General features: G+C 32.4%; 1 protein-coding gene across 1 annotated transcript; it reads left to right on the forward strand.

The window, feature by feature from the left end:
- Window positions 1-17: 17 nt before the first annotated feature.
- Window positions 18-11382, forward strand: LOC127708726 (D-erythrulose reductase-like). Its single transcript, XM_052213849.1, has 7 exons — window positions 18-120; window positions 2478-2575; window positions 5240-5394; window positions 7070-7112; window positions 8373-8537; window positions 9244-9361; window positions 10841-11382. The coding sequence occupies exons 1-7, from the start codon at window positions 69-71 to the stop codon at window positions 10942-10944; spliced, it is 735 nt and encodes a 244-aa protein (XP_052069809.1). The 5' UTR covers window positions 18-68; the 3' UTR covers window positions 10945-11382.
- Window positions 11383-16747: the final 5365 nt, after the last annotated feature.

The raw sequence follows: 16747 nt of genomic DNA on the forward strand, positions 1-16747 counted from the left end.
ACGCATTGTAAAGATAACCCACTTTCCGTTGTCCAGATCACGAAAACGTTTTACGAAGTGGGAGGAGGATGGAAATAAAACTTGATGGAAAGAAAGCTTTAGTGACAGGAGCCGGGAAAGGTTTTAATATACGTTTCGCATAATTCTGAACAATAGCTTTTCGATATCTTTTTTCATAGTTTGTTGTCGAATATGCTTAAGGGATTTTATAAATCAGTTGATGATATATCTAAATACCCAAAAGACCTGACAAATAATGACTATGTGTATCCCTAATTTAATCTTATGACAATGTGTGGCAGATGCTTCCTGATGAGTTCTAGAAGGAGGGTCGTAATGGGGTACATTCATGACGAATAACGGTAAAAAATCTTGCCAAATGACGTTAATAGTAATTTTTGGTGCATGACTATAAAATGTTCATTTTCTTTATGATGATAAAATAATTGACTGATTTGATGAATGACGTTAAATTCTTTCCAAAAATAACAGGAAACGGATAATTATTTGAGACCTCTGACGAATCATAATATGGATATTTTGTCGAATCACGATAACATTTTAACCAATTTGATTAATGTGAGCCGAAAAATGATCGTTTGATGCCTGACAGTAAAGGGCATTCCTACCCTCCAGAAGGTTATTGTTTTTGTCGAGCCTTCGACTTTTGTCGAAAAAGCGAGACATAGCAATCCTACATTCCGTCGTCGTTGTCGTCATCAGTGGCATCCACAAATATTCACTCTGTGGTTCAAGTTTTTGAAATTTTAATAACTTTCTTAAACTATCCTGGATTTCTACCAAACTTGGACAGAAGCTTGTTTATGATCATAAGATGATATCCAAAAGTAAATTTTGTAAAAAAAAAAAATTCCATTTTTTCCATATTTTACTTATAAATGGTCTTAGTTTTTCTGCCAGGAAACATTACATTCACTCTGTGGTTAAAGTTTTTGAAATTTTAATAACTTTCTTAAACTATCCGGGATTTCTTCCAAACTTGGAAAGAAGCTTGTTTATGATCATAAGATAGTATCCAGAAGTAAATTTTGTAAAAAAAAAATTATTTTTTTCAGTATTTTACTTATAAATGGACTTAGTTTTTCTGCCAGTTAACATTACATTCACTCTGTGGTTAAAGTTTTTAAAATTTTAACAACTTTCCTAAACTATCTTGGATTTGTACCAAACTTGGACAGAAGCTTGTTTATGATTAAAAGCTAGTATCTAGAAGGAAATTTTGTTAAAATTTTGTTCCATTTTTTCCTTATTTTACTTATAAATGGACTTAGTTTTTCTTCCAGTTAACATTACATACAGTCTGCAGTTTAAGTTTTTAAAACATTTATTAGATTCATAAACTATCCTGGATTTTTACCAAACTTGGACAGAAGCTACTTACAATCAAAAGATAGTATAGAGAGGAATATTTTTATTAATTTTTTTCCTCATTTTTGTTGAGCCTGCGATTAACAGCAAAAGTAGGCAAGACACTGGGTTCCGTGGAACCCTTACGAATTTTTTTAACAAGAGGATTTGCGAATTCTTGTTTTACTTGTTAGCTGCAATGTCACATGACTTGTCTTCTTAAGTACAGTGGACTGATTTACAGTAGTCTACTCGCTAGTCCATCAAACAGACTCAAGATTTTCAATTGTTGCAAACATGGCCTATATACATGAATTAACTCATCCCTGTGTGTGTCTACATAATTAATTTGCTTGCTGACTTATCTTGGAGACACTGAATTAAGATGAAGGTCAATTAAATGGCCTAATTTTCACACAAAGTATGTCACTCAGACTTCATTTTACACTTCATTGACTTACTTTTTAGTATAGTTTAATGTTGGAGTTAAGATCTCAGAAAATTTTTTGGAATCAGTAAAAGTAATTAAGCCATCAGTTTACATATGAATTGACTTTTTAAAACGGAAACTAGCTGATTATCTCCCTTATTTCATAGAATCAGTTTAAGCTGGGACTATGTTAGTATAATAGTCCCTGGTTTAAGATACAGCTATCTCTTGATACCTGTGAAATGACTCTTTAAATAGGAAGTTACTATTTTTTACTTCCTGTGATAAAAATTTTTCTGCATATCTGTATTAAAGTTCATTTTCAATATCTATTTATTTTTTGGACAATTTCAATCAGAAAATATGGTTCAGAACAAATTATAAAATAAAGGAAATCTCAACATTGGAAAAAAATAAAGTCCAACTGCTGCTTAAAGCTATACACTAATTTCAAGTTGTTTTTTGATGAATGAGTTACACCCGTTGACCCAAGGTCAATTGGCGTAAACGACGTCATCAAACAATCGGTTCTTACTGTGAAGTAATAACATAAGCATTGTGACGTAGGAATTTTACAGAATACTGCACGAATTCAAAAGTCGTCTATAGGAGTATATGGATGCATAAAGGGAAATAATTTATTGATCACTAACTGATATCATTGTACATGTATTTTCAGGGATTGGTCGTGCCATAGCTAAGAAATTGGTTGAATGTGGTGCTGAGACTTATGCTCTTAGCCGAACACAGGCAGATCTTGACACTTTAAAAAAAGAGGTAATTTTATACAATAATTAAACTCCATTTGGTGAACCATTTTGAGTATTACTTTTATACAATAATGTATTCCCTTTTCAAGAGAAGATTGTATTGTTTTAGTCTGTCTGTCTATTACTGGTTATCTTTAGTTGAAATTTTGTTTCACTTTTAAACAAGGAATTATATGAATCTGGAATAATTTTGAATTCTGGAATGTATGATGAAAACTAACTCAATTAAAGAGGGTTAGCCATGCAGGGTGTTTGTTAATTCATACTGAAATATCAGTGAAAGGAACTTCAACCTTAGCCATGCATGCATAGGAAAAATAGACTTTGTCTCTTCTTTTTATCAGAAAGTTTGTCAATGAAAAATCTCCTTCAGTCCCATATGCTGTGTCCTTGCTGGACTTAAAAGGATGAAATAGAAATAGTTCATAAATTAAATTTTCACTGCTCTTATTATATGTTTGTGTGTCTATCTTGTTAAATGTTACTATTTACAAACATCAATCCAGAGCACCCTGATTCTTACAACCATATAAGAATCAAGTATATAACACATTCAATGCAAAATCTCCTGCAATCAATGCAAAATCAACCCTTTACATTGGAATAAATGAGACTCAATACACTCACTTCATGTCTGGTAGTTGTACATTACTTAATTTTGTGTTGATTAAGATAAGAAGAAACAAGGAATCATATTAAATTTTGTTAAACAAATTCTAGATTAAATATGCAATTGAAATGTTACCAGAAAAGATACACATTTAAGCTAAATCTGTACATTTGCTGATAATTCACATACATATAGTAAAACTGCAGCAATAAATGGATTGTCACCCTGATTTAGCTTTTTAATGTACATTATTCTAAATATTTTTTTCTAATATTCAAGATAAAAATGAAAAAATCATCACCTTTGAGCATTGCCAAATTTGAAAAAAAAGAATATATAAAGCTTTAGAGGGTTTTGAGCTCATTTACTTACCCATCCCCCATTAGATATCTTGATTGCTGAGAATACCAATATTTATGTTATGTATAAAAAAAAATGTTACAGGTACTATCAATCCACTTCATACAAGTTGTACAAATATATGATATAACGAGGAAAGTTTCATGACCTTTATAGGGAAAATGATTTAAAAAGTGATTAATAGTTCATATTCTACATTTTATTCATGTTCTGGGTTTTTTGTCTCCCCTTGACAGAGTAAAAATGCGAGACATAGGTATGCTGTTTCCGGCGTCGTCGTCGTCAACAATGTATTAGTTTGTGATTAGGTCTAGTTTATGGTGAACCACTAGCGGTAGGTCAATGATATTTGGTATGCAGTTGAATTAGCATTGGCACATCTCATTACCATGGAGATTATTTGGCCCCGCCCCTCAGTCATGGTTTATTGACTTTGAAAATTTTGTTTAGTTTTCATGTATTAGTTTGTGATTAGATCAGTTTATGGGGAACCACTAGTGGTAGGTCAATGATATTTGGTATGCAGTTGTATAAACATATGCATATCTCATTTCCATGGAGATCTTTTGGCCCCGACCCTTCAGTCATGGTCTATTGACTTTGAAACTTTTGCTTAGTTTACAAGTTAATGTTTGTGTTTAGGTTTCTTTAAAGGGAACGACTTATGAAAAGTCAATGGTATTTGGTATGCAGTTGTATTAGCACATCTCATTTCCATGGAGATTGTTTAGCCCTGTACCTTTAGTCAGGGTTCATTGACTTTGTATATTTGCATAACTTACATGTTAAAGTATTGTTATTTTAATTTCAACATTTGCATTATCAAAATAACAAATAGGCGAGACATATCTCTGTGTTAACAATTTATTTTTCTTTTTGTCTCTCAAAATTTTATCGATTACCATAAGGTAAAAATAAATTATTTAAATGCCCTTTTATAAGCACAAGCCCTCATGTGTAGTCAAGGTCGTTAAAAAAAAACCTCGTCGTAAATATCATATACATTAAAAAAGTGTCTTTGTTTGAAGAATTTTAAATGAAAGTAAAAGCAATTTTAGAAGACCTTATATTTCTGAGTGGATCAGGGTAAATGATTACGTATACCATTGTACTGCACTAGAGATTTACACTGATAAAATATATTTCCTTTTGCTATATCATATATGATCATTTATATTGAAATTATATGTGGTGATGTCTATACAAATTATCTCCCCTTTCATTACCAGCAGTAGCATGGGTTACAAATGCATATTGTCAATAAAATCTTAGTGAATGCAATTTTTGGTTAATTTTGATGATGTGTTAAAGCATTGACAGAAGCACATTTTGTTCTGGCTTCATTTAAAACCATGTGCACAGTATATGCTTTCACACTCCAATAAAACTGCAAAAGTGTGCATTCAGTGCTTATAATTACACATTTCAAAATATGTGGAAGAAATGCTGTATTCTCATCATATGGGTATTTGCATATTCATTACATAAGTATTGATTGAAAGTTGTTCAGATAAATGTGAGCCTGTCCAAAAGTTATGAATTTTATTGGGTAATAAAACTTCAAACAATAAAACAATTGACCAATCAGAATGTCAGAATTGTAAGAAGTTTACAAGTAATGTTATTATATGAATATAGATTCTACTATATCAATCTCAAAAAATCTTGGTCTTCATCAGCAGGTACTTGCATCTTTTACAGGTACCCTCAATGCATGTGATCCAAATTGACTTACAAGAATGGGATAAATCAAGGGAGACAATTGCTAAGATAGGACCAGTTGATTTATTAGTCAATAATGCTGGTGTATCTAAATTGGCTAAGTTTACAGAAATGAAAAAAGAAGATTTGAATTAGTAAGCATTTTAAATTATTTGGACTATAAAATCTGTTTTGCAACTATGAAAAAAAACAGATGTAAAAAATAAGGAAATATGATATCAGAGGGGCAATCAAAACCATTAGTTGAAGAAAGAAAGACAGACAGACAACACTATGGCTTATAGAAAAAAACATGAAAACAGAGAACAAAAGTCCACAAAACACTACACAAAAATATAAAGATTAAATAACACATACCCCATAAAAAGCAGGGGTGAACTCATGTGCTCTAGTGGAAGCTCTGTTGTCGCTTTGTAAAAAAGTTGCATATCGTGATGTAAAAATCCAGAAAAAAAATTGTTTGCTACAAGTGGAAAATATCAAAGAATGATCAATGAATAAACATCAGTTCATCAGAGTGAGCCATACTAGATCTGCATTAGACTAAAATTAGGAAGAGATAGCCACAATCAATGGAGAAATTCTTGACATGGAAAATTTAAGGCACATATGCAGGGTTAATTTAGTTTTGTAAATATTCAGCCCTTTGTCATTTATCTCGATCAGTGAAAAGACAAAAGATATATGCATACAAATGTTTATTACAAATCAAAAGTAAAAAGTAAATAATCAAATAAATTAGTTGAACAGAATATTAAAATAGTACATACATATACATTTTGTGTAATATCCCATGAAAGAATGCACACAATCTCTTATACTGTGGATTCATTATTATACCAATTTTAATGGATTTCATGGGTATTGGTAAACCACAAATTTAAATGTACAATGAAATATAAACTTTCTATAGGCTTGTATGCAGACATGGACAAGACGATAAAATCAAATACGAAAATTGGAACATGTATCCACAAAAATAAATGAATCCACTGTTGCAATTTTAAAGTATTACATGTAAGTCTGTTGATTATGAAATCATGCATTCATAAACTCTGTTATTAGTCCCCTACCGACGAAGTCGAAGGGGACTTTAGGTTTGCACTCTGTCTGTCTGTCTGTCTGTCCATCCATCCGTCAGTCCGGCAAATCAGTTTTCCAGACTTTTCATGCTTGAAGATATTGATTTGATATTTAGTGTATTGTTTTATCATCACAAGTTACAGGTCAAGTAAGATTTTCACGATTTTAGCTTTTCTTCTTGTTCAGTTAAAGCCCTTTCCCTAGAATTAAATTTTTGATGAAATACTTATTAATTACTAGATTTCTGTTCAAAGGGAAATAACTCATTTTGTAACTTTCCCTAGAATTAAAATTTTTGATGAAATACTTATTAGATTTCTGTTCAAAGGGAAATAACTTATTTTTTTTAAAGATTTTTAAAAGACATTGTATTAAGATAAATGACATTTTGGATTTTTTTCCTTTTCTTTAGTAGATTGTTTGAAGAATTTAGTGGTAGGTTTGTTTGTTATTTTATGTAGTTTACACCATGACAAGTTATAGATCAAGGTAGAATTTCATTCCATTACAATGTATTTTTAACCGGTAGGGGACTATGTATTGCCATGCAATACTCACAAAATGCTTGTTCTAAATAGCTTTTGATATATCAGCATCAGCAATTTGATAAAATTTTCAAATGTTAATTAGGGATTTTTTAATACAGATTTAATGTATAGTATTACATAATGTACAAAAAACAATGAAAAAAACTGCAATATTTAATTATTCAATCATATTTTACAGTGTGATGGATGTCAATTTCAATGCTGTTTTCAATGTATCACAGGTCAGTGTTTCAAAGACTCTTTAGATATTAAACTGCTGCTTAAGTGATGGATTTTTAATTGGTTATTACCAGAATTAGAAATAAGAAGATGTGTTATGAGTGCCAATGAGACAACTCTTCATCCAAGTCACAATGTATAAAAAGTTGATAATTATAGGTCAAAGTTCAACCTTCAACACGGAGCCTTGGCTCTAGTACACTTAAAAACACAATTAACCTTGATTCTGACTGGTAAATGAATTTAATTTCAAGTAAATTTTCTTATGTAAACAGTCTGCTACTAAATTTGATCTTTTGAACAGTTTCGACAGACACATTATATAAAAGAAAATAGTGAGCTGGTTTGTAAAAAATATTTATGGTAAACTTCCAGGAAAGACTCTTGTAAACTATATGTGCCCAATGGATACTATCATTATGTTGATCTTATGTGAATATAACATTTACAAGGAGACCACAGCAACAAGAACATTTCGTCATGATATATTGTAATATAAAAAAAAAAAACATCAATTTATATCATTCATCCTAATCCTTGCATCCATATTAACGGGAAGATAAATATAATTCAGTGCATTGGAGATTTAGTTACTCACATCAATATATGAATCAGTTAATTTTGCTCAGTGTTGCTAAGAATTATTTCTTAAACAACAAGTTGAACTGTGAGTTATTGCTCTTTAAGGATACCCCCACTATGAGTATTCTGTAAACAGGAAGTTGATAAGCGATGGATGTGAAAACTCATCGCAGGGAAAAGCATGCTCACATGAAGCTGATACAAAATTTCAGGAAGCTCTTATTTATATATCCTGAGAAAAATGTGACAAAAATTTCAAACATGGCTATTATATGTAAAAATATACAAGTATTCTGTAAACAGAAAGTTGACGAGCGATAAATGTGGAAAGGTTTCACACAGAAAAGCATGATCACAAGAAACTTGCTACTATTGTTTAGGCAGCTCTGATTTGTAGTTCCTTAGAAAAATGAGACAGACAGACAGGGATAAACCAGTATAACCTATATACTATAATCCCCTGCCTCAAGCCAGGGTATAATGGATATGAAAACCATTTTACAATTTAAGCAACAAGTCTTTCCGAAAAAAAAAATACAGTAGAGGAAGTGGTCATGAAACAATTGCAGATTGTTATCCCTTAATTTACTTAAGGCTATTTTCGATTTGGATTTTGAAAAGTTTCCTATGTTCTCAGAAAATGTCTGTCCTTATGTCTAAGGCACCATTTTATTCTATAGGTAGTAGCCAAAGCAATGGTGGAGAGAGGAGAAGGAGGAAGCATAATTAACATATCAAGTGCTGCCTCACAAGATGCTTTGATGGATCATGCAGCATACTGTCCAAGTAAAGCTGCTGTTGATATGCTAACAAAATGCATGGCCCTGGAGCTAGGGCCTCATAAAGTAATCTTTGTTATATGTTGATAAATTTTGGTTATAAAGTAGCAGTTTTATACTGAATAAGAGTTTTGATTGTACCTATTACCGGTACTTCATGTAGTCTAGACCCTGTGCAGTTATTGATTGTTTAGTTCCTTATCATGTTTAGCTATGATCTTACCTGTATCTAATCATACAATTTGTTGTATTTGTTGTATTAAAAAATAATTGCCGTAATACTTGTCAAAGAGTTTGAATGATCAGTTGTGTCATGTGATTCAGTAAAGTTTTATTTGTTAGTAAATTATTTCAACAAAATTAGAGATAATGGTAAACTATTGCATTCTTAACAAGTATACATCAATCTGTTTAAATTTGAAGATAAAGCATTTTATTAATGGTTTTCCTCATCTGAGAAGTTAAGGCTCAATCATATATATGTCATTATGGGTAGACACTGCCTTTGTCATGCCCATCTTACTGTCAGTCACAAAAGTTTTGAATGTCCAAATATCTTTCTAAGAAGTTAAGGCTCAATCATATACATGTCATTATGGGTAGACACTGCTTTTGTCATGCCCATCTTGCTGTCTGTCACAAAAGTTTTTGAATGTCCAATATATCCTTAAATATCTTTAAAATATTAATTGATTTTATAAAATTACTAAATGGTATGATATGAACAAAACAGTGACAGTAAATGACTAATTCTTTAATACTTTCTTTTCAGATCCGAGTCAATAGTATTAACCCAACAGTAACATGGACAGATATGGCAAAAATGCACTGGAGTGACCCTGCAAAAAGTGAACCAATGCTGGCTAAGATACCTTTAGGCAAATTCATAGGTAAAAATTAGATATTTATGCCCCCGCTGCGGGCAACAGGGGCATTAAGTGTTACTATTGGTTGTCCGTCTTTCCTTTCGTCCCATTTTGGTTTCCGTACTCTAACTTTTGGACAGTGAGTCACTTACTATTCTAGAGTTATGTCCCTTTATAACTTTAAAAATGTTTCTGCACTCTAACTTAAGTTTGCCTCATGCAAATTTTATGAAACTCCTACACAATGCTAAGAATCAAAACTCACAGACAGAGTTTGAATTTGGACAGTGAGTCAATTACCGTTCTAGACTTATGCCCCTTTTTAACGTTGAAAATTGCAAAGCTTGAGCGGGGGGCATTCATGTCCTCACACATTCTTCTTTTTATTTTAGATGCTGAGTTTAATTTATAGAATTTTTTAATAATTTTGTTGGAAATTCAATACGCTTGATTCATATCATCTGCATTACCAGAAAAACTCTTGTACTTTAAGCTGATTTTTATTGTCATTTACATGTTATATGGGCAAACTGGATCCCAGCATTTTTAAACTGACAAAGTCATTGTGGCAGCTTGAAATTGTACAGGCAGTTTTGTATTCTTATTTACATTACTTAACCCTACCTACGAAAAAGTGTTAATTTGATCATTCCTGTAAAACGTAATAGAAAGAAAGATAACAATAAGAATCAAGCAAATTGCTATTTTATATCATTACTTTTAGAATTAGTTTTTATATTATAAGTTAATCAGAAGTGAAAACTTCAATGAAACTGTGATTTTGCCCAAAGAAAAAACCTGTGCAAAAAAAAAAATCAAATTCAGGGGAGATAATTAACCTTGGTACAATATGAAAATAAGGAGATGTGGTTTGATTGCCAATGAGACAACTATCCACCTGTTACCATTTGTGAAATATTAGAAAAAAGTACAAAAATCTCCAAAATAAAAATTTATTTTTTGTGCATTGAAATTTCGAAATTTAATCGAATAACTTTTGCTTTATTCCAATTGATGTTTTTGGTCTATATAATCTCTAAAGTCTATGCAAAAATAAGAAAAAAATATGTTTGGTAAAATTGCAAAGGTAAGTACAGCGATTGTTATTATTTAAGTCAAATTTTTTGATATTTTTATGTACATTTATTTTTTCTTTCAGGAAAATTGATGACAAAATGTGTCTTATATCAATTTACATTAATTTTTATGGTAGGGTTCAGTTTATATATCTGTATACAAATTTATATTTGTATCTCTGATATGTACACATGACAAAAGTAAAAAAAAACATATCCTCACAACAATCATAAGTGTGAAGAACATATACATACCTAGGATCATAGAAATTGCTTTAAATGTCTGATAAATGAGAATGTAACAATGTTGGTGCGTAAAAAAACTTGTTAATTATTTTTCAGCGTTTGATATTATGACAGCAACTCAAATCATCTAATTTGTAAGAACTATGTTGTAAAATTTGAAAAATTAACATTTTTTTTTCAGGGGTTGAAGATGTAGTAAACAGTGTAATTTTCCTTCTAAGTGATAAGAGTGCTATGACGACTGGGGAGTGTGTCAGAATAGATGGAGGCTTGGGCGTACACTGAAATTAGGACTTGCATAAATGCTAACATTATTAAAGATCATTATATTCCAGATAAAAATAGTAATTAAGACAATGATTCCGTGGTGAAGGAATGTAGTAATTATGACAATGATTCAGTGGTGAAGGAGTATCAGTTACCATTATAAATGATTAAGAAGGATTAGTCCATCAACAAGGACAAATATGGACTGTAAAATGCTTTTCAGATTGTGATTTTGTATATAAGTTTAATTCTCTTTGATTTTATAGTTATCTGTAATTTACATGAAAACTTCTCTTCATTCTTACCAGTAGTTATTGGGGAGAAAGTTGATATAGTAATCAGGTCTCATCAAGTAAATATTTTGAAATAATTTGATCATGTATTTGACAAAAGGGAATTAACATTGTTGTGCAGGATCATGACCAGAAAAAATAATAAAGTATGACATAACCTTGATCTTCCACTTTCTTTTATACTCTTTAGAAAACTTAACATCAACAGAGCTATCCTATTGACTTTTGGGTTGAAGTTAGTTTTTCCCTAATAGATATGTAAGTAAAACTTGGGAAAGTTGTCAATGAAGGTTATTCCAAAAACACATGTTATCATCAACACAGTAATTGTTTTTGGAAAATGTTTACTGAAGAGCCTTAATATAGAAACCCTTTTGGGACCCTTTGAAACAAATTTGAGCATGGGTTCCCCCCCTCCTCAGTCCCTGATCCTGACTAACCTGCCAGGTATGTGAGGCAAATGACCAATATATAGATATATTCCTGAAAAATGGAAAGCAAATGATTTAGAGATTGTATCCAGAAACCAAGATTTACTTTTTGTAACAGTGATGTTAACCTTTGACATCTTGACCTCAATATTTACAGGCTTTGTCCCTTTCCTATTATCTACCATTTGTGAAAGTATTATTAAAATCCAACAAATGCTTTTCAAGTAATCACTAACAAATGACAACTTTTACCTATATTTCTAAGTTTTAGAAAGAAAAAAAATTAATACCAGCAACCTTGAACTTTGACTATTGACTGCTAATGCAGTAGTCTTCATCCATTTGTCTATATCTTCTAGTGATGTAAGTTTCATTTTAATTACTAGTAATTTACAAGCAAGTGGTTGAAAGACAGGGTGATGACTATATTTTTCATAATTTTTTTTCTGGGTGCATAATAATGTGAACATATAAAAAGAGATCAAGACAGTCATTAGTATCACAGAGTACCTTGGATGGGTTTCATTTGCTGTTACCACTACTCCGTTTTGTCCTAGATCATATAGATGAATAGATATATGACTACATCACAGATAATGACATGTCATCAGGTTTTTACTTAATTTGAGCAACATGATGGAGTCACTGTTGGTGCCCTGAGATCACCTCCTGCTTTCTGTTGGAATGTTTCTTAGTTTTTAGTTTCTTTTGTTCTGTTAGTAGACTTTATTTGACCATGTTTTAGTCTTTTTTCAAATTATGATTGCCTTCTAAAGATCTCTAATTTTCTTGATAAGGTCAGTATTGATTATTTCACTTCAATAGTTATGTAGTTTAGATTATTGGGTTTTCTACACAAATAGCAAGCCACAATGTGAACCTTGTGAGCGCAGCATGCTATTACTGATTTCTCCCCCCCCCCCCCCCCCCCCCCCCCCCCCCGTTCTCTCTCTTAGACATTTTTTAGAATGATAAAATCGCCTCAGACATTGTGATGTCACTGATAACTTCTCCTCACACATTCTGACCTTGCTGATTAGTTTTGCTCAGATCTCAAAGCCATGATATGAGAATTATGGAGAACCAAGTAGGGTGATATGGGTGAAGGGAAGGACCATAAAGGCTAATTATAAGACCATACCATTTCAAGTTTTGAAATGTTGTCAAATATACTCGTGTAGATAGTTTTCTCATTGAATCATAACACATTTCCTTTTTTTTATTTTGTAAAACATAAACCGGTAGAATATAAAGATCCATTTTTTTTTAATAATCACTAATCATAAAAGTACGAACACTGTTCTCAAGTTGATTCTCTGCAAATTTGATGTTGAAATCCATACCATATTTTTCTCATCCTATATAGTTGCAAGCGATATTAATTTTTATTGGACATTTTACGGTATAGTTTGATTTCCATAAAACAATGTATTGCTCAGGTTTTTTGGAAATCATGGGGATGACCTAAGTTTACAGTACTGCACTTTTATTTTCATGTTTATGGTGTAAGTATTTGAGTGTTTTCTTGGTTTGTTTTTAAAAAGATGTTCATAACAAGGTAATATACTAACAATTGTCACTTCATGGACAGAAACATCACTTTTGCTTGAGGATAAATGAATATTTAGGTTTATGTTTATGATTAAGATGCCTACCATTTCATATTTTGGGAGTGGCCTTGAAAACTGCTATAAATAAAGAAAATCTGACTGGGGGGGGGGGGGGGGGGGGGGGGAGTGGAGGCAGAAATGTTCAGAATGACGAGATCTACCTATTGTCTATTTAAATCAAAGCTGTCTGATGACTTCTTATAGGAGTTATTGGTGTTAGAAGAGAGACCAAAGATACCAAAAGGACATTCAAACTCATAAGTCGAAAATAAACTGACAACACCTCAGCAAAAAAAGAAAAAGACCAAGACTGAGCAACATGAACCCCACCAAAAACATGGGATTGTTCCAGAAGGGTAGGCAGATCCTGATCCGCATCTGGCACTTGTCGTGTTGCTCATGTAAGTACAAACCCAGTGACAAGTCTAACTCTGTAGGTCACATTCAGCGAAATTCGGACATGATTGTGGTTTCATATTTGTCGTCATCTATGATATTCCACAAGGGTCAACCAACTCATTATGAAGGGATGATTTCAACTTCACCACTTCAAACTCTTGGTTTAATACTTTCCTTGTAAGCAGCAACTCTCCATCAAGGAAATCATGATAGGAAATGCAAGCCCTGGAATATCGTATCAACTGGGAGATATATACTAGGCACTGCTGGAATGTTGCTACCATTGGTCAAATTTTACCAATTTTTCTTTTTCGATTTTGCCTATTAACTTGAAAATTATAATTGATAGAGAGAAACTTTAAATTGCAAAAATGATCAGTAAGACAAGATGTGAAAATAAGTAAACATATAGGAAATTGTCAGACAACTTTATCTCTTATGTTAAGTGTATCATGTATCTTGCTTCAAATCTTTTAATACAGTTCTGTATTTTGGTAAAACATCTGATGACAGACTTAAGACACCAAGAATATAAAAACAGTTCTGTATTTTGGTAAAACATCTGATGAAAGACTATGAATACAGTTCTGTAGCTTGGTCAAACATCTGATGAAGGACTATGAATACAGTTCTGTATTTTGGTCAAACATCTGATGAAGGACTACGAATACAGTTCTGTATTTTGGTCAAACATCTGATGAAGGACTATGAATACAGTTCTGTATTTTGGTCAAACATCTGACGAAGGACTATGAATACAGTTCTGTATTTTGGTCAAACATCTGACGAAGGACTATGAATACAGTTCTGTATTTTGGTCAAACATCTGACGAAGGACTATGAATACAGTTCTGTATTTTGGTCAAACATCTGATGAAGGACTATGAATACAGTTCTGTATTTTGGTCCAATATCTGACGAAGGACTATGAAAACAGTTCTGTATTTTGGTCAAACATCTGACGAAGGACTATGAATACAGTTCTGTATTTTGGTCAAACATCTGACGAAGGACTATGAATACAGTTCTGTATTTTGGTCAAACATCTGATGAAGGACTATGAATACAGTTCTGTATTTTGGTCAAACATCTGATGAAGGACTATGAATACAGTTCTGTATTTTGGTCCAATATCTGACGAAGGACTATGAATACAGTTCTGTATTTTGGTCAAACATCTGACGAAGGACTATGAATACAGTTCTGTATTTTGGTCAAACATCTGACGAAGGACTATGAATACAGTTCTGTATTTTGGTCAAACATCTGATGAAGGACTATGAATACAGTTCTGTATTTTGGTCAAACATCTGATGAAGGACTATGAATACAGTTCTGTATTTTGGTCAAACATCTGATAAAGGACTATGAATACAGTTCTGTATTTTGATAAATATCTGATGAAGGACTATGAATACAATTTCGGTAATTTGGTAAAACATCTGATGATTGCATAGGCGGATCCAGGGGGGGGGGGGGGGGGGGGGGGGGGCCCTTTTATGGGAAAAATTTGGTTGATAATATAGGGAATCACTGAAGCATGACTGTAGCGGGCCCCCTCTTATGGTAGTCGGTGGGCCCCCCTTATAAATATGAACTGAAATGACTATGAATACAGTTGGATATTAAGGTAAAATACCTAATGATGGACTAAAGACACAAAGTTCATAACAAGTTTGATCTGAAATACAAAACCAAAGAGCACTTAAAATTTTGCTGAGTTAACCTTAATTGGGACAAACCATTTAAAGAAGGGATATTAGTTTCTGACTCCAGTGGACATACTCTGGAACCAAACATTTTTTAAATGCAAACGAAATGAATCCTGAAACCATACTATTTGCACATCAAAATGTGAACTGCGTCTACTTTAAAAAAATTGTGATAAGCTGAAAATTTTGATACTTCGGATACCTTTGGACAATCAAAAGGAGAGCTGCACACCTAACGAAGCTAGCTGTTGCAATCAATTGGGTTGGTCATTGTAAACTTTTTTTAAGAATCTGCTCCTCTGAAACTACTGGGCCAAATAATACCAAACATTTTAAGATCTTTAAATGTTTTCTGTTTTGTAACAATCTGATGATTTTAGCCCTTTTCAACTGATTTTTATAGTTTGTTCTTACGTTGTACTGTTACACCACTATTCCAGGTTAGGGGGAGGGTTTGGCGCCAGCAAACTAGTTGAACCCCGCCACATTCTATATGTTCCTGTCCCAAGTAAGGAGCCTGTAGTTCAGTGGTTGTCGTTAGTTCATGTTTGTCATATTTGTTTTGTAAATTTTTTGTTATAAATTAGGCCGTTAGTTTTCTCAATTGAATTGTTTCATATTTTTCCTGTCGGAGCCTTTTATAGCCAACTATACGGTATGGTTGTTTTCTCATTGGTGAAGGCCGTACGGTTGCCTATAATTGCTTTTATTCACTTCATTTGAACTTTGGTGGTGTGTTGTCTCAATGCTTAGATTAAGTAAATCAAAGAACCCCAATACTTCAAGATTATTTAAACCTCATTGAAATTGGTCAGAAATAAGCAATTCAAACAAAGTTTCAGAATTTTTGACCTTTTGGACCTTAATGTGGACCAATTTGAAAACTGGGTCCAAAATCAAATTTCAAAATACACTGTTAGATTTGGCAGATCAAGGAATCCCAAGAATTCAATTTTTGTTGAAATCAAACAAAGTTTAATTTGGACCCTTTGGACCTTATTGTGGACCAATTTGAAAACAGTGACCAAAATTAAAAATCTAAATACACAGTTAGATTCGGCATATCAAAGAACCCAAATAATTCAATTTCTGATGAAATCAAACAAAGTTTAATTTGGGACTCTTTGGACCTCAATGTGGACCAATTTAAATCCGGGGCTCAAAATCAAATTTCAAATACACAAATAGATTCAGCATAAAAAAGAACCCCAAGAATTCAAGACTTTATTAATCACCATTGAAATTGGTCAAGAAATAACCAATTTTTGTCTCGCCTGCGACGTATGCGAGACATAGGTATTACTATCCGGCAGCTGAGTACTCAGATACTACAGGTACTATAGGTACTCTCAGATACTACAAGCTGCAGGTCAACT

This window comes from Mytilus californianus, unplaced genomic scaffold (genome assembly GCF_021869535.1).
Source record: "Mytilus californianus isolate M0D057914Y unplaced genomic scaffold, xbMytCali1.0.p SCAF_7, whole genome shotgun sequence".
NCBI lineage: Eukaryota > Metazoa > Mollusca > Bivalvia > Mytilida > Mytilidae > Mytilus > Mytilus californianus.

Excerpts from the sequence above, each read along its gene's own strand:
- LOC127708726 (XM_052213849.1), top strand. The coding sequence starts at position 69 with ATGGAAATAAAACTTGATGGAAAGAAAGCTTTAGTGACAGGAGCCGGG. Across the intron at positions 5,395-7,069 it reads AAAAAAGAAGATTTGAATTA|TGTGATGGATGTCAATTTCA; the intron begins GTAAGCATTTTA and ends CATATTTTACAG. Across the intron at positions 7,113-8,372 it reads CTGTTTTCAATGTATCACAG|GTAGTAGCCAAAGCAATGGT; the intron begins GTCAGTGTTTCA and ends TTTATTCTATAG.